The 18196-nt window shown below is 37.4% G+C and overlaps 1 protein-coding gene across 1 annotated transcript in view; it reads right to left on the reverse strand.

The window, feature by feature from the left end:
* The window catches only part of LOC102062469 (uncharacterized), a 33489-nt gene extending 24208 nt beyond the window's left edge, over positions 1 to 9281 (reverse strand). Inside the window, exons 1-10 of the mRNA XM_074548524.1 lie at positions 9125 to 9281; positions 7755 to 8323; positions 6085 to 6105; positions 4521 to 4580; positions 3333 to 3386; positions 3211 to 3255; positions 2404 to 2430; positions 2081 to 2125; positions 1435 to 1479; positions 743 to 796 (exon numbers count right to left, since the gene is read on the reverse strand). Coding sequence (XP_074404625.1) covers positions 743 to 796; positions 1435 to 1479; positions 2081 to 2125; positions 2404 to 2430; positions 3211 to 3255; positions 3333 to 3386; positions 4521 to 4580; positions 6085 to 6105; positions 7755 to 8323; positions 9125 to 9281 — 1077 coding nt within the window. The remainder of the gene's footprint in view (positions 1 to 742; positions 797 to 1434; positions 1480 to 2080; positions 2126 to 2403; positions 2431 to 3210; positions 3256 to 3332; positions 3387 to 4520; positions 4581 to 6084; positions 6106 to 7754; positions 8324 to 9124) is intronic.
* Between the last annotated feature and the right edge of the window lie 8915 nt (positions 9282 to 18196).

The raw sequence follows: 18196 nt of genomic DNA on the forward strand, positions 1-18196 counted from the left end.
ACTTTGCTTATAAATTGTTGTTGAGGAAAATCAGTTCAACTCACATTGTAGATTAATTTTTAGTGCATCCTGAATTTCAGCCCATTGGAATTGTCTTCCACAGTATTTTATCTGTTCACCCTTTCAGAGCTTCAAAATTCCCTTGTAATAATTAATCTTTTACAAAGATGAGACTAAACAAAAGGAAAAATGTTTCATAAACAGCTTGACACTCAGCTGTTCTGTGTATCGCTGTTGGCCAGCTGCTGCAAAGAAGATATCAAGAGAGATAACAAATAATGTCCCTTATATGCTTATTTTCAAGTTTTTCTTCAGGACAACATTCCTTTTGAACTACAGAATTCTTCTTGAGAATGTTCAGTCTCAAAAAAAGGCTTGATTTGAGATGCCAAACAGAATTCCTGTTTGGCACTTCAGGAAAAAGTTTTAAACTGAAAACTTGAAGAAAAACTTGAAAACTGAAGAAGTGCAATGCTAAGTAGTATTCTCTGACTCTAGCATATTTTAAGTGTTGATTAATAAAGATGGGAGTGTGATTTGGACTTGAATTCAATACAAAGAGCAAAGTAATAAATACTTATCTGAAGAACCTTGTAGAATACAAAAAGTACACATTTTGCTGTGTCAAGTTAAACTGCATCCACTACAAGAAGGGTATAGAATATAAGGATAAAATCATAATTGTTGTGAGGCTATATTAATACCTTTTAACATTAATTAAGAGAAATAGAGCAGTTCTTGCCTTTGATCCTTGCAGACCTTCAGGCCCTTGATCTCCAGATTGTCCTGGCAGACCCTGTTGAAACAGGAGTGGTTTCAATGAGATTTTTCAAGCTTTCATAAAAAATGACAGCTTGAAAAAATGTATTATTTGCTGAAGTTTGCATGAAAATAAGAGTTTTAAACACAGCAGAACTGAAGCTTTGTTTTGTGATGCATGTACATGTTTAGTTACTCAATCCAGTGGGAGCTGGCTCTGGTATTTGGGGAGAGAAATTGGCTCTTCCTTTTTTTGTATACAATTAAAGGTACTGTACAGTCAAGATGTACTGAAATATATATGAAGGGCTAAGCTTCTTGGCCATTAGGATGAGAGTATTGGGATGACAAGAGACTAAATATTCTTCATGTACTTCTTGAGGAAATGAAATCGTTAAGAACTGAAAGAGAAATGAGTGATTTTGGTTTTTTTATGGAAATGTATTTGCTGTGGTCTTTGAGACTGAATGAATTATAAGGATGATTTATTTGTCTAGATTGCTTCTCCAAATTCTTATTAATTTTGCTATATAAGAAGATAGATTTTGGGTACCTTGAAGTCAGCAACTCAAAGATTCCATGTCAGTATGGGTATGATATTATTTTAGATCATTGAATCCCAGGGAACCAGGTATTGTTGTTTTCATAGTTCCTTTTTATTTTTTTTTCTTTTACCTGTATCCCTCTGACTCCTCTGGGGCCTACTGGACCTTCAGGGCCCTGAAAGATAATTGAAAAAATGATATATTTCTGTATTTTTAGATTTTGTCACAACCACTTTAAGGTAACTTTTTACTAATGTATCTTGTTTAGATATCTTTACATTAAAATCAAAACTAAATGTAAGAGAAGCTCAACAGCCACAAAATATTAAATATTTTTTTAATTGACTGGTAATCAAAATACAGCATGACCAGTAATTCAGGATTAAACTCTATTTGCTCTATTTGAAATATTTAAAACAATTATGCACTAAATCTTAAAGATTGGAGTAAGAAACCTTGTTTTCATTGTTATGTCTCATTATCTTTGCTTACTATTTCAAGCCTTCTGCCTCTGTTAGAGATTTACCATTGTTTAAAAAGGCTCAGCCTTGGGCCCTAAGAGGAATCATATGAAAATGTAGAAAGAGCTCAGGAAGTTAGTAAAAATGGTGTTCTTGCTTACTACGTACTTCAAACCTGTCAGACATCAATTTCCCTCAGCCTTAGAACTAATATATACCTTAAATCTATCATCATGGTTGCTATTCAGGGAATTCTAATTTTTTTGGTGGTTTAACTGTATTTCTTGGAAAAATAACAACTTTGTGGCTACTTACTCTTTCTCCTTTTATTCCTGGGATTCCACATTCACCTCTTTCACCCTGGAAAGGAATAGGAATAAATACTTATGAGTTTCATTGGCATATCATCCTTATTCTCCAGGTGCTTTAGTTAAAAACCTAAATGTTATTCTATTCAGAACATAATACAGCAATTGTGCTGCAAGTTCACTGAGGAACAATTACATCTTCTATTACAGCTTGTGGAGCAGTGCCTAAAATGATGTTATTGTTCCTTACTAGTGTTTAAATTAAATACAGCTCTATATATAATAAATAACCACAAAGATGCAGGCATCAATTCTGACTAAAAGACATACCTTCTCTCCTTTATATCCAGATTTCCCCTGGGAAAACAAAAAAGCAAAGCAGGTTGTGATGATACATAACCCAAAAGTAGGAACATGAGTATTCCTTAATATTCTACTCTCTTCAGAAAAATAGCATTTCAAATAGAAAAGATGACTCTGATTAACATGGCAATATGATTCGAAGTACGGTGCCTTTTAGTCATGGTAGATGCTGTTGTATGGGTAAATGCATTGTATGAATGTATCATTTTAGACTGGGATTCTGGTGTTGTAAAAGCAGATCAAGTAGAGTTGATATTTCCACCTTAGTGAAAAACATGCAAAAATAAGAAAACAAGAAAAAGATTAATTAAAGAGGATGCACTGAAGAAATAAGAAAGCATAAAGTAGAGGGATTCATATATAAATGCATTCAGAATTAGGCACTAAGAGACTGGTCTTACACTTCTATATGTATTTAATTCAAATTTTTCACTGCTGTTATACATGGGGTCCTTTATTTGTCAAATTTAAATAAACTCAGAATGATGCAGGCAGAGTATAAATTTCTGTAATATTCTTAGATTATCACATCAAAACATGTCAATGTTTTGGAGGTACAATGTATTATTGGAGAGTATTTTCTAGATTACACATATAAGAAGGAATTATTCCTTTTCATAAAGCAATGAGAATGTTTTCATTAATGTTAATGAATCATTAGATGGTAAACCAGAATTGGAATTTGCTCTTATCACAATAAGAAAAAAAAGTGGTATTTTGCCTTAAAGGAACACTGCTCACTGGAGAAGAAGGGGAAAAAAAGTATTTTTTTACCTCTATTCCATCTCGTCCTGGGATTCCATTAAGACCTGGGTCCCCCTATGAATAATTCAACATCATGATCAGTGAAATAAGGACAAGACAAATCTTTCTCCTAAATGTGAAAAACCAGTCACCTTTGCTCCTTTCAGGCCTGGAGCTCCATCGTCCCCAGTGCGACCCTTTTTACCCTGAAACAGACAAAATACAATTCTTATGATATATGTTAGTAAACATAATTTTGTTTTACAATATATATGCTGTTTTTCTCAAACTTAAGATATTTGCCTTCTATGGATTTATTTCTCAAAATCTCTGAATTTTATTATAATTGAAATTGAATATCTGGGAACAGCAGGACCAACTCAATAGGCAGTCATGTTTCTCTTTTGTTTTTGTTATAAACAAAACTAGTTTGTTCACTTCTTCTCTGAAGAAAAGAGGTGATCAGCTGTTTTTGTGACTACCCAGCTTGCTAAGTGGATGCTTTTGTTTTCTTCTCAACTCTTTGGGGAGTATGCTTCTGTGGAAGCAATACCTGCACTTTCCAAGTAAAGACAGCAGATATTAACCCAAACAAAACTACTGTTTGCACACAGTAGAGGGTACATTTTGTATTAAAGTGCATTGTACTGTGCTGCATAAACCCAGGTGTCTTTCTGTTTGTGTATGTGTAGGATATTCAGGTCAAAAGGATGAGATGGGCCAATCTAGGGTTCTCTTTCAAGCTCTGACACTGTCCCTTCACCTTGAGCAAGGGCTAAAAGGTACAATAGTGCTTCTAGTTCAATGTCAGGGATATAAGAGCAGATCATTTGGTTGTTTTTGAAATGTAAGCCCTGCAGTTTAGATCACCAAGCCTTGTGTGAAGCAAACCCCTAGACTATTCTGGAAGAAGTCCAGTCCACTTTATTCTTGTCTCGGCTGTTCCTGATGCTTCAGTATTTTGCTCTCTCTCTTGTTTTCAAAGAACTTTTTGGATGTTAATGTTTGATTTGAGGCTAGTTAGATCCAGCTGGTCTTGTGTGATTGCAAGAGGAAAGGTGTTCCTTTCAGCTTTCATACTGCTGTGGCTCGCAGGAGAGCCTCACCACACATCGCTGCTCATCCTCCTGTCTGTCCCCACCCCGAGGGAGTGTCCCATGGCAGTCTCAGGGCTCTGTGCACTTCCTGCTGCTGGAACATCTTCATGGAGGAATGTGCATTGACCCTGGAACTTCTGTGGCCTCAGGATTTGGGTTCAAACAATTTCTTTTAAAATTTTTAACAGTGAATAACATTTGAACTTATACTGTAGATCAGTTATTTGAGTGACAGCTACTTACAGCAGGACCAGGAAGGCCTCTTTCCCCCTTCTCACAGTTACATGTGTCAACCTGGGGACACTTTGGGTGAAAATAGTACAAATCAGCAATTTTAATGGAAGAGATAGAAAACACACAGACATTTCCTTTAAGTTACTGTATGGCTACTTTAAATACACCTGGAATGACCAGAAATTATATTTACATGTTTTACAGAAATCTTTTAACGATCAGTTTACTACTCATCCAGAATGTGGCCTCCTACACTCCATCCAAAATTGTGTATCATTCCTACTCCTAAAATTTCAGTCATCTTGATAATGGCTTTACCTCCAAACTCTTCATAAGGTCAGTTTATGGGTGTGCTGTGTCTGTTTTGTTTTCATTACTAGGCATGGTAGACATAGCCAAGAAGATGACGTAAAGAAGCATCTTACATCCCTTTACTTAATCCCATTGTATGCAGGATAGTTTATAGTTTAGCTCTAGGTAGATCTATAAACAAAATTTGTATGGGTATATACTTTTAGTTAATGCAATTAATTATAATTCTTAATAATCCTTCTTTCTCTTCTGTCATCTCTGCCATCAGGTGTTGCAGTGAAACCTCATTATGGTATGTATTTATGGGATTTTCAAGATCTTTTTGAATCTTTAAGATCATGACAGAGTTATCACAGATACTGGAGTTATTTTTGAAAGAAGGATAAGGAATGTAATTTTAATTTTTTGTTTCGTTATTTATTAAATCTCTGCTCATCTTGAAGATGTCTAGAACTGAAGGGTTCAAGAATCATTCTTATCTGAATATCCAAATTAGTCACAATATGTTTTCCAAAGCTAACATTGACTGTCTTACTACTTATATATAGATAGAGAAAAATCAACATGTCAGTGGAAATTAGTCAAAAATGAAGTCTTTCAAAGTTTTGTGAACACTCATACTATTTAGCAGTTTGCTTGAGCTCCTTAGGAGAACATTTTTTGTGTGAAAACTGTGCCTTAAATATCCTTAACATCTTTAAAAGGAAAACTAACTTTATTCCCCACAAAATGCCAGCCAGACCTATCAATGCCTGCAGTCAGGGTGACACAGCATGGACAAACTGGAAGAAGGCAGTGGTGCAGCTTTGACATCTTCCCCTTTCCAAACCCTCTCACATAGGAAGAGGGTTAAGGGTTAGAACTGCCCTGCCTTCAGCACTGCATCATGTTTTATTTTTCACTGAGTCTCTCACAGGACATTTCAAGATGTATGTCAAAATTCTTGCTAGCCTGAATACTCACACATTGTTTCTTTTTCTTTGAAAATACTTTAGGTTAGCAAATTATATTTGCAGTTAGGAAATGAATAAATTATTAATTACTAAATATAATAGTAAATTACCTTAGGATAGCAAATTAAAGCTCTGTCCTGCAAATTCAAAAACATGTTTAACTTGAAGACAATTTCATTAGACTCAGCATTTAGCCAGCTTCCTGAGCTATCAGTTTTCCTGAATTATATTTCCATAAAATTGTAAATATGTATATTAAGCAGTAAGTCTACACAGGAAAAGAAAGCCCAAAAACTTAAAAGATTTACCTCTTCCTCAGACAGGTCTTTCTGTAAAGACAGATATTGAAAACAACATTAGAAACTTAAAGTCTTAATCCAACTCTACAGAAAAGATACTGCAAGATGTGACAATAAATAGATTCAGCAACTAAATTATAGTTAATTAAATTATACAATTAATATATTGACTAACAATTAAATTTCAATTTCTAAGAAACATTCTAGCAATTTCTCCACTCAAAAAAAAATCTAAATATTTTCAATTGTTTTTATAGATTGTTGACTGAAATCATTGACTCTCCATATTCTAAAATTACAATAGTAAACAGGTTAGCTAGATATATGGGAACAATGCATCCACAAACTGCATTGTTTACAAACTGCTGAATAGAAGCAGCTCTTTAGTAGGAGTCAAGGATGAATGTTCTACACTTGGAAAATGAGAAGCTCTGGTATTCATACTGTTAAGCACACACAAAATGAGAACAGAAAGTACATCCTAGAAAAGATTTGGCTTTGCCAATGATCACATAAAGTTATCATCATCGATTTAGCTGTTATTTTTGAGATGATCTGTAGAGCTGAGACACCCACATGCAATGAAATCCTCCCATTTTCCACAACTACTGCAGTCTCTTGAGAGGACATAAATGTGTTGATGAGCAGCAATGCAATACAGATCTCTACAATTCTCTACAATGCATGCAGGTATAGTTGTGACAAAGCCATTATTTAAACCAAACAGCAGCCATGCTATTGAAAGAAGGCACCTGAGGATGACTGCCTGTTTAGAAGAGGTAAAATAAAGAGATGTTTTGTTCCTTGAGAGGTGCTTACTGTGACACAGGAAAAAAGGGAAAGTACCAGAGAAGATGGGAAGTGCGCTCTTCAGTGAACCAATGCAAACGAAGTGAAGGACAGGGAGACAGGAAAGCCAACATAGGTGCAATTTCAAGGCTTGTGTGGGATCACTTTGGAATCAATTTCATTGCAGAAGTCTCCTGATTGTTATTCATAATTCTAGTTTAAATCTCTGTGCATGCTCAGATAAGGACTCCATCCACAGCTTGTGTCACCAGGGTTATAGGCTAGAATATGGGTATATTCTCTATACTTGGCAGGGAATATTTTTTATATATAAAGTTTAAATGGAGAAGAAAAACATCCAAACAAAGCTTCAAGCTCAATTTACGTATTTCCTCTTGATTATGTGGTAGATTTTCCATGGAAATTTAAAGATGTTCTATCACAAAGTTCAAATTTTGTCTAAATTGACCTATCTCCATGGTCTGCAAATTTATTTTCACTTCTACAAGAGCTGCATCTTTTTCTCATACAAAAGGCAGCTTCACTTTCCTACTTGCTACAGACTAAAGCACTAGGATGTAAAAAAAAAAAGGGTTTTTTAAGACAAGAGATTTGAAATACCTTTCTTAGGCGGAAAAACAAAGATAAAAATAATGCTTAAATCTAATTCAGTTTGCAGTGTCAAATCTTTTGAATGAGAAGATCTGAATGGTGGGAAGAGAAAGGAAACCTTTATTTTGGCACAGTGATCTCATTAATAATTGGGCTACTTTAAAATGTAAAATGTACAAGTTTCTTCAATGGTATATTGAAGAAATGCATTTTCAAAATATTGGATATAAGATTTACATATGTTCCTAACACTATTTCAAATTCTTTCTCATACATACCATTTCTTTGAGAACCTTCTTCACAGTTCCTTTCTCCTGGAGGTTGAAAACGAACCGGGATGCTGGGACACTGGCCAGGAGCCGGAGCTTGGCAGCATTGCTGACCTCCTCAGCCACTCTGGTCATTCCCATTGTGAAAAATACAATTCCTTGGTGTTTAGCATCAGCTGCAGCTGCAAAAATGTCTGGGTTTCTTGGATGATCCACTCCATCAGTGAAAAGCACGGCTACTTTGACACTACCCACAGTCCCTTCAGACATGTAGAGCTGGGTAAGATTCGTTATAGCATAAGTTGTGTAGGTGCCATGGCCTATGTGGGTGATGGGAGCAATGTGGGATTTGAATGCTTCAGGACCTTTCCAGTCATGGAAAGTTTGCTCTATGAAAACAGTGCTGCTGTACTGAAGTAGGGCCATCCTCCAGCGCAGAGTACGTCCAGAACTAAGCTGCAGACTTTTCATTCTGTCTACTGTTTGCAGTACAAATCTTTTCTGTTGTTCATGATTGTAGTCCTTAGCACTTTCGGAGCTGTCCAGTAAAAAGGCAATTTCCAGAATGCAATCATCATCTAGAATAAATAGGTATGTAGGTGAGTGGAGTGACTTCATACTAAATCTCATTCTACCCTTACATGTATCTTAGGGTTGAATAATGGCACTGGAATTGTGGAAACTTTTGATGACATCTATGTTCACAAGTGTGAGCCCTTCATGAAGATAGAGCTGATAGAGGCTGAGGGATTTGCTCCAAAACAGATGTCCCAAGGAATAAAAACCTGAAGGTGTGTTGATATAGTATGAAATGAGAAATGTTGTAGTGGTTTTGAAATTTCATTCTGTCATCTTGCCTGGTATTTCACTGTACCCTACCAACATAGCTGGAAGTCATGTATAAGAAGATGAGGCTTACTGAACAAGACACTGGAATGTGATTTGACAGACCTGGGTTTTGACAGACCTGGGTTTTGAGTGAGTGAATGTTAGTACTGTCCCTAGTACTAACACTCGCATCCAGTGACAAAAATTTCTAAAAGCAGGATCTGTAGAGTATTAATTTTCTGAACTACTGATGACATCAATTCTATGAAAATAGTTGTATGGGCTATTATTCTTATGACAGTAAGAGGCTCTCAGCCACATCATAACGAAATACAGATGCTGTCTCCTTTTCTGAAATACACGAAAAGGGAGGGAAAAGATGGGAGTGAAAAGATGTGAGTAAAAAGATAAAAGTGCAAAGGTTAGGTATATGCAAATGTAGAATGAGGCAAACCTGACTGATTATAAGCATCTAGAAGGCAATTTAACCATATAGTCCAGAATCCAAATAATGTTTAAAATCACACCTGTTTTAAAATTACAATATTCACCTTGATCACTTGAGCTGGGATATTTTTCTACAATATTTGACAGAATGTATTTAGGTTTTGATCTTCTCAATCCATATATCTTCTCTTCCCTGAGATTTTCTGCTAAAAACTCATGATGTTCAAGTATCCACAAAAGCCACCAGAATCTGAGGAACATCATTGGTTTGTTTCCTAAACAACACAAATACAGAAGCACAGCAGTACAAGGATGATAAAACATGATTCAACAATTTTGCTTCAACAGGTTGCTTAGCAGTCTTGTATTTTAAACTATCATCCCTAAAAACAAGGTGATTTTGCTTTCTTTGGGTAAAATCTTTTCAAAACCACACTATAAATAATAAATGGAGACATACTGGAATTTTTTCAAGCATTGTACATATCGTTCTAGCACATACATCTCTCCACACTGGAGACAGACTTTTACAAAGACACTTCAGTTCTCTCTCATTGCCTGGTATCGTTTTTACCATCCATGGCTGTACCCATGTGGATGCACTGTGAGCCCCAAGTGTAATTCACAGAGGTGTTTTTTTCTAAACCGGCTTTTTCCATGGCTGGCATGGGGAGAAGGAGTACTGAGGCAAACCTCAGTTTTTCCCTGCTCTCTTACTTAAGAACTGATGACTGTGCAAATTTCTCCCTGCTGTCCCAGTCCCCTGGGCTAAACAGTCCTATGGAGAACAGGCATGGCCTGAGGGTGCTGTCAAGGCATGAATGAACCTGCTGTGCAATCCTGAGGACCTGGGCATGTCCTGGCCTCACATGCACACCCAGAATAGCTCACAGGCTGCTCAGGGTCTGATAAATCATTCCTGCTGCACTTTGGTTTCACTACCATCTCCCTGCAGACTCCCCAGGTAGCTACAGTGCATACCAAAAGGGCAGTTTGATGGCAAGAATCAACCTCCCAGGATTGAGCAAAAGTCACCTGACTCATAAAATTCCCCAACAGAGCCTTGACTGCAGCGTTTCTTGGCTCCTGATAGTTTAGGGAGGGAATTCCTGTGCCCACAGACACAGGCAGAGAGGGCAGGGGGTCCTTACCTCAATGCTCCTGAGCCAAAGGCTGTGCAGGGATGCAGGATGCTGCTCGGGGCTCGCTGGCAGCTGCTTTGCCCTCCCTGTGACGGGTGCTCTGTGAGGAAAGGAGGGAGAAACCGGGCTGCAAGCTCGTGTGAGAATCGGTGTCATCTGTCAGGAGGGGCCAGCAGAAAGGAGTAAGGCAGAGAACAGCAATCCTGGCTCCCCTCCTCCGCGGCCACCCACTCCTCTCCTGCCCCCGAGGCTATGCATTATACATTCTAGTTCAGCCCTCACAGCCTTTTACACGAAAATGCTCATCTGTAACTGGGACATGAATGGAAGAGGGCTGTTCTTAGCCCAGCACGCTTCCCTACACACCAGCCCTGTGCTGTTCACTCTCTTCTCCCATCACTACTATCCACACTTTACCCTCATACTTTTGCACATCTCTCATGCCTGACTTGGCAGCTTTTTGTAATGGGCATCATGTTGTCAACATCATCTTGGCACCTGATGGCTGTAGGATCCCTTTCAAACCTAAAAGGATCTTCTCATAATGATTACTGTTAACTACTGAACTAAAAAGGTATTTACTGTCCCATGAACTTGGCCAACTGAAATTTCAGTTCCTGGTGAAACTCTGCAGCATGAGGTGGTCAAATAAGGCAGGCCAATCAGAAAGCCAGTTTCAGTTTCTGGAGATTTGTCTTTGTCCCATATTTCCTTTTAAAGACTGTAATAGGGAACAATAACTGACACATAGTATGATGCCTTCAAAATCTAAGCTGGGTAGCTAAGGATCCTGAAGGCCACCTCTTTTAGCAGTGATTGCAGCTTGTCACCTAATTCTTCAAAGATCCTCAGAAAACTTTGCATTCCAAATTAACATATTAAACAAGTAGCTTTTTTCACAGAAATGTCTTTTTTCTTTTACTGTGGACTCATCATTTTCCACCAACAGGCACACAAAGAGGACCCAATGCTAACTGCTGTCCTCTTTTCAATCTTCAGTGTCCAGCCAACTCAGCCCACTTATCACAGGCACAGCTGAGGCAGCTCAGGAGATTGTGGGGAAAGAATGCAGCTTTGGCTCCAGTTTAGATACATGAGAGCCACTGGCAGGACAATGCAGCTGGATGCTGAACCATTTGCCATGGTTCTAACCCCATCTTCTGTTTTCTGTATTTGCCAGCAATTAGTTCAAAACTGGTGAAATAGGATGGCTGAATCCAACCCTACATATTGTATGGCTGCTTGTCCTTATCTAAGCTGAAACGAACTCAGCTACAGCTATTTGTGCCACAATTACAGGTATGAAAGAATCTTCTTTCAGGGCTGGAAAGAACTGATGTTTATTTCTCTCCAGCCACTTTGATCTTTCTGCGCTTAGACTGTCATATTCAGATTTTGATTAAGGCAAGGAATGAAAAGGCAATATCTTCCCATTTAGGAACACAAATTATATGGTGTTTAACTGAAATAGGTATAATAAATCTCACCTAGCCCCTAAATCTTACTGAGAAAAAGTTCTAATTTTAGTAAGAAAAAGCATGTTACTTATGGTTGGGATTATATGCTTCCCATAATCAAAACATTGAAATTCTTAGCATTGTCACTGCTAATCCCTACCTAAAAACATAGCTGGCAAATATTTTCTTAATTAAATAACTATTCTGCTTGCATGTTTAGTAGCAAGTTCCTGGCTTCAGGCTATTTCCTTTTATTGGTGAATAATGTCTACCTTCAGGACAAATTTTTCTCTTTTTATCTTGGCCAGGTGCTACTTTAAAAGCTTAGTGAGGCCTCCACATTTTTATACCTGTTTGCATGGTATTATTCTGTGCAAAATTCCAGCCGTGTGACATAACATAGTACACTTCTAAACTTGCAGTCTTCTGAACTTGGGAAGTTCTCAATACCTGCACTATTCTTACAGTGACAGCTTATCAAAACCTGAATGATACCAATGTAATATAATGATACATCTGAAATAACTCTTAAAACTAAAAATTAACAGCAAGACTTCTTGCCTCATATACCACAAACTTTACTAAGTGCTTATTTAATATTTTAATGGCATTATTCTGCTAAGGAACATTCATGCTGTCATTTAAGTGCTATAAATTTATTGCTGAATTTTTTTTTTTTTGTAAAGGAGTAAAAACGTGTTGTATTTTTTCTTGAGGAATCGAGACATTGGATGCTTCTGCACACAATTAACTGCATTTCCATTCCACTCATGTTTAAACATTTTTAAGTATCTTTTACATGTCTGGGAGGTGACACTACAGACTCCTGTACTTAGTTGACTAAGTTGGGCCCAGATATTTTGCCTCATATATGCTTCCTACATTAAGACTGATAATCTTTGCAGGAGTCAAAGGCTGACATGAATATAAGGCTATATTATGGTTGCACCAACTGAAACTGAGATCACAGATATAGCAGCATATTCAGATCTTCAGATCTCTGAATTTTTTCCATCACTGTTTGAAATCCAAGAGTTGTCAACTGTCTGATCCCAGTATTTCAAATCTTTGAAATTAGGTCTAACACTTTTTTTCAAGGAAGAGAGGGGTATATGAGAGCTATTTAAAATCACACCTAAATAGGTTATATTCAATCGAAAGGAATTTCTTATCATTTTAGAACCATGAGAAAAGGCATCATGAAGTAAGATCTGCAAGATATTTTTGCAAGTGAGAGTATTTAAGCACTTTTAGGAAAGGAAAAAAAAGGTGATATTTATACCCCTTTGTTGGTGGCATTACCATTGCAGAGGTGATGGCAGCTTCAGAGCTCCCTCAGGTTGCAAGGGCACTTTGAAGGGACACTGAATGAAGAACTGGGGCTTAGATGCCCCTTGCTGTGGTGTAGCATGACCTGGGTCAGCAGCAGCCCTCACTATTCCTTCCTAATGGGCAGAAGAAGTAGCAAGCCTGACAGTTCCAAACTTCTTCCCCAGAGCTCTCTTCTTTGTCTGCCCCTCCCATCTGTCTGTGGGTACCTCCTTTACACAGACTCTTGAGCCTGGTCTGGCTCAACTGCCACTCCTTCATCCACTGTTTAACAAATTTCAATACATTATTGAGAAGCCTAGAGTAATTTCTCATAAGATAGAATAACTAGTGTCTTCTAGCATGATATCATGCCACTAGAATGTGAGAGAGTCCTGACTAGCCCTTCAGCTGTCCCTGCAAGCCTGCAACATCACTGGATATGGAGTAATCATGAGGCAGCATAGCTGGCAAAATACCACCTGAATATTTCCACATGCTAAAGGAATGCTGAACCACCAGGGAGGCCAGTTTGTGGGAGCAGCATGAGGCAGACAGACCATGCCTTTGATTTTCCTCTGCTCTGATGGTAATTTTTTTTCCCCAAAGAGTTTGACATGATGTACGTGAAATATTTTTTCACTTTTTTGCTACTTCTGTGTGAATAATTCACATATCAAGTCTGCTGTCAACTGTTAAAAATACACACTTCACACAAACTTTTCTGGTGTTTCATGGCCTCAGGATAGTCTTGACCATTTAACCTGACTGCATCATGGTGTAATGGTATTTCAAGAGTATTTATTTCATTATATTGTACATGTCAGTACATGACCAAAGTGTCCAGAAGAAACAAAAACCTACCTGACTTGAACTTGTAAAATAATGAAAGCACATCAGTTACAACATTTTATATCCTGATACAAAAGAGGAATGTTATAAAGAATGTGGCTCACAGTCCTGTAAGTTGTATCACATAGGCAAATTTGGGGAAAAATAGTTTGAAGGTTCAAATATTTGAAGTAATTGAACAAGAAAATTTTTAAAAATTAGAACTTTACATAGGATTATATGTCAAGAAAGATAAAAACTTTTATTTCACCTTTTGACTACAAAATGTGTTCCAGTGAATTTGACAGCCCAAGATTCAATTGAGTAATCAGTTAATCATGGTTAAGTCTTGACAAATTGACTTCTGTTTGTCAACTCTTGAGGCTACATTTTAATTTTTTTTTTTAATATGGACTTACGTTCTGCAAATGCAAATGATTTGTCAAAGCAAATCAGCTGTTTTCCTCTAACCCCACTGACACAGAAAATACTGTAAGCAAAGGCTTTTATGGCAGAGACTTGCTCTTTGTTTAGTTCCCAACAGATTTTAGTGATTGAGACTGGAGTAGTAAATGTGTCATTTTCTTTTGCAGCTGGTATGAATGTGGCTCTCCATTTTCCTCTTTTTAAGTACTGCTCTTCTGCAATTTTTTTTCAGGACATGTGGCAAGAAAAAGACTCTAACAAGGCGTAAAAGGAAGTAGGCTGTCTTCAGCATTTTCCTTTTTTGTCTAGAGACAATATAGCCAAAAACTCACTCTGAGCATTTTAGTGGTAATTAAATACTCATAGTCGGCATGCAGTATCAATCAATATCAAAGCTTTTGTTTTGTTTTTAAGGCATTTATTTATTTCTGCTTTTATTTTAATAATTCTCCTTTCATTTTCAGTTTCCCTCACCAAGAGATATTTTCCATTTACAGCCTAAGTATGTAAGCATATCTATACATAAGCAAGTTATTTTCAAAAGTATTTGAAGCATTTAGCCTAACAAGAGAATGAAAGCATGCTAATAATTAGTACAACAATAGTTTTAACATACAAAATATTTGATTTAACATTTGATGGTACAAACGTGAACATTTAACTAGCTCAAAAATACTTTAAAAATCATTGTTTCTTAAAGATTTAACTTTATTTGCTGCATTGGTGCCAATAAAAATGTACTTGACAAGTAATTATTTTGAATTCGCTGTTACACACCAGTTACTTCTTATTGTACAGTACACTTTGCATAATTCTCTTCTTCCACCTGCCTGATTTTCGTGTTGATAACTGTAATTAGCAGTACAAAACTCTTTTTAAAATACAGTAATTACATTTTTAAGGAGGAGAAACTAATATATATTTTTAGGAAGGTGCAATAAATAGAAGATGCATTAATGTCACCTAGCACATTTTGAGAAGATATTTTCCAATAATTTTAAGCAGAATAACTCTGATGGAAATATAATCAGGTAGTTTAAGCATGTTGCTGTATGTGGTATTCCATATTAGTAAATGACAGAGTTTTAGTAGAAAAAGTCATGTTTCATACAGTTCTAAAGTTGTGATCCTTTTCATGCTGGGAACAGATTTTGTCTTTCAGAGACGTGATTATTTATAGAGTTGTAAAGAGGCACGCATTTATCTGACAACCATTGTTGTCATTATAACTCTAAACTTGCATAAATATTAGAATTTGCTCTTTTGACCTATTTTTAAGCTGTTTGTAATACACATTAACCTCTGAGCTGAGAGCAGTAATTGTGCTTGTAAACTAGCTCTCAGAGCCTTTAGTGATCCTGACCAGCCTCAGCTGACACCCCCACCCCTGGCACCATATCAGCTCAGCCTGAGGCCACCAGCCTTGCCCACAGTGATGTGAGGGCAGGTGGGTCACTGGCTCTGCCACAGCCTTGTCTGGGTATGCTGGTGTCCCATACTGTCCTGTCCTGTCCTATACTGGTGCCTGATAAGCTGGGCCAGGGGCTGCTCCCAGCCCACGTCCCTTGCTGTGGGCAGTGGGATTAGAAGCCCAGCTCTGCTGTCCCATTTGGCACTCCTTGTTCCCTCTGCCCTGGGGATGCAGCTGTTCTGCTGCTCCTGAGAGAATTGGTGCCATTATTTACAGGTCATCATGAATGCTGGTAGGTATCTCCATGTCAGTGAGTATCTACAGCTCTTCACAAACCCCTCAGAGAGCCCTCAATGAAACATCAGCCCTATTTAGCAGCATTTGCTTGTGGTGAAATGCTGTGCTAGTGGAGGCAGAGGTAGGTCTTCACACTCATAAACTAGTAAACCTCTACCTCATTCAGAGTTTTTAAAAAAGGAATGTGTAAGTATATGTTTAAAGGCTGAGAGAGTTGAGGTTGTTCAGTCTGGAGAACAGCAGGCTCAAGGGAGACCTCGTGGTGGCCTTCCAATAGGCCACCTATTGAGAGGACCTATGAGGAGAATGGGCATAGACTTTTTAGCAGGGCTTGTTGGAATGGGACAAGGGGTAATGGTTAGATCAGCTATAAGGAAGATGTTCTTTGCAATGAGGATGATAAAGCACTGGGCCAGATTGTTCAGAGAGGTGGTAGAGGTGTCATGCCTGGAGACATTCAAAGGAGATTGGATGGAGCTTTGAACAACCTGATCTGGTTGAAGGTGTCCCTTTGCACCGCAGGGGGGTCGGACTAGGGGACTTTTAAAGATCCCTTCCAATGCAAACTATTGCATGATTTCTAAATGAAAACTTGTAGAATGTAAATGCATTTGTGTGGAGTTGTGTTAGGGTGAAATCTTATCTATTAATTTTTGTGGTGTTCAAACAGCTCTTTCCTTTTGGTGCACCTGTAGCACAGTCCATAGGTTTTTATGTGTAGGCATGCATTATCTGAGGGAGTCTGTAGTATGGTTTGGTGAGCTAAGAGCTTAAAGACATGCAATTATTACTGAATGTAAAACAGGTATAACTGATGGCAGTGGGCAGTGTTTAATCATCTTTATACTTAAATATGTGTAGCACCAAGCCTGCTGAATTATGCTTTTTAGTAGAAGGTGGTTAAGAAGGCGCTCAAAACATCCTCCTACTCTAGTTTTGGTATTATCATATATTAACTGTAACAATTATAGAGGTGGGACTAGATTCTCTAGATTTTTTAAGCTTGCAGGATTCTTAACTTGTTAAATGCTTGTCTGTAGTGCTACAAAACATCTGACTTCTTAGAGACTCTTAAGAAAACAGGTAATTTTATACATAATGCGAGTTTTCAGCTGATTTATTTTTGTCTTAAAAATATTTTTGAACAACGGAATCTTTTCAAATGTTTTTCAGAATGGTCCTGGAGGTCTGGAGTAAAATTTCAATATGGAATTTCAGTTTTTAAAAAGTCAGGTTGAAAAAAACCAAACAAATCAGTTACAAGATATGTCCACGGGGTGTCAGCCCTGATTCACGTTTGAAGGTTGTGTGGTTATTGCTGGCTGCACAAGGTAGCTGAGAGATGACTGATAGAGCAAGGCTATTAATATCAGTACTACAGCTAACAGCTTTCTTTTAAACTTCAGGAAATTTATGTAATGTAGGAGTCACTGTGCTATCACTATAGCCACTTTGGTTCAAAAAGAGACTAAAACATGGTGGGTATTTTTATAGTTGTCTTTTGAATGGTCTGCTTGGGCATTGTGTACTATCTATGGATGAGAAATATCAGGAGGGGAATAGCTGATTTATCCTCCTACCTGGCCTGTAATGTGGCGTGGGCTGCCAGAGGGGTCCTTGAAGTAGAGATGAAGGGAGACATGGAAAAGATCTCTTGTATGAAAGTGTCACCTATTGCAATGGCAGAGAGAGTGTGTTAGGTAACCTAGGCTGCTTAGGATATTGTTGCCCTTTGCATGTACTTTTCCTTTTTATAAGAACTTAGACCTTTTTATTGTTATTATAATGTGACAGACCTTCAGCCTTCTTTTCTGAAAACCTCTTGAAAATCTTCAGTTTTTCTGTACTGTGGAAAATAAAGTGGATTTTTGAACAATAGATTTCTACACTCTCTTCACAAAGGTGTTTTTTAGTGAGCTTTGGATACTGCGTACACAATAAATGTCTAAGTCTATATTGCATTTCCTTATGTTAACCATATCTTCACCTGATGGACAGGGAAATAAAAACATTACTTACAGAGCATCAAATAGTAAATTAGTTTTGCTGCACTCTATTTGTGACTATTAATATTCTGTAATGTTTTAGTGGTTAAAATGAGTTCTGTTTGGGATCATCTCAGAGTATGAAGACCTTCAGAACAGAGTAACCAAATTAAAAGGAATGTGTAAAAATATAATACTAGTTAAATGAAAATCATTTAAGAAGCTATCTAAAGTGAGCAGATTACAAGCTCATCTTTTCTGTCTTTTTCTGGATCCAAAGGTAGCCTAACAGTCTGCTCTTTCTCTGCTTCTTTTAGTT

This window comes from Zonotrichia albicollis, chromosome 10, assembly GCF_047830755.1.
Source record: "Zonotrichia albicollis isolate bZonAlb1 chromosome 10, bZonAlb1.hap1, whole genome shotgun sequence".
NCBI classification, from domain to species: domain Eukaryota; kingdom Metazoa; phylum Chordata; class Aves; order Passeriformes; family Passerellidae; genus Zonotrichia; species Zonotrichia albicollis.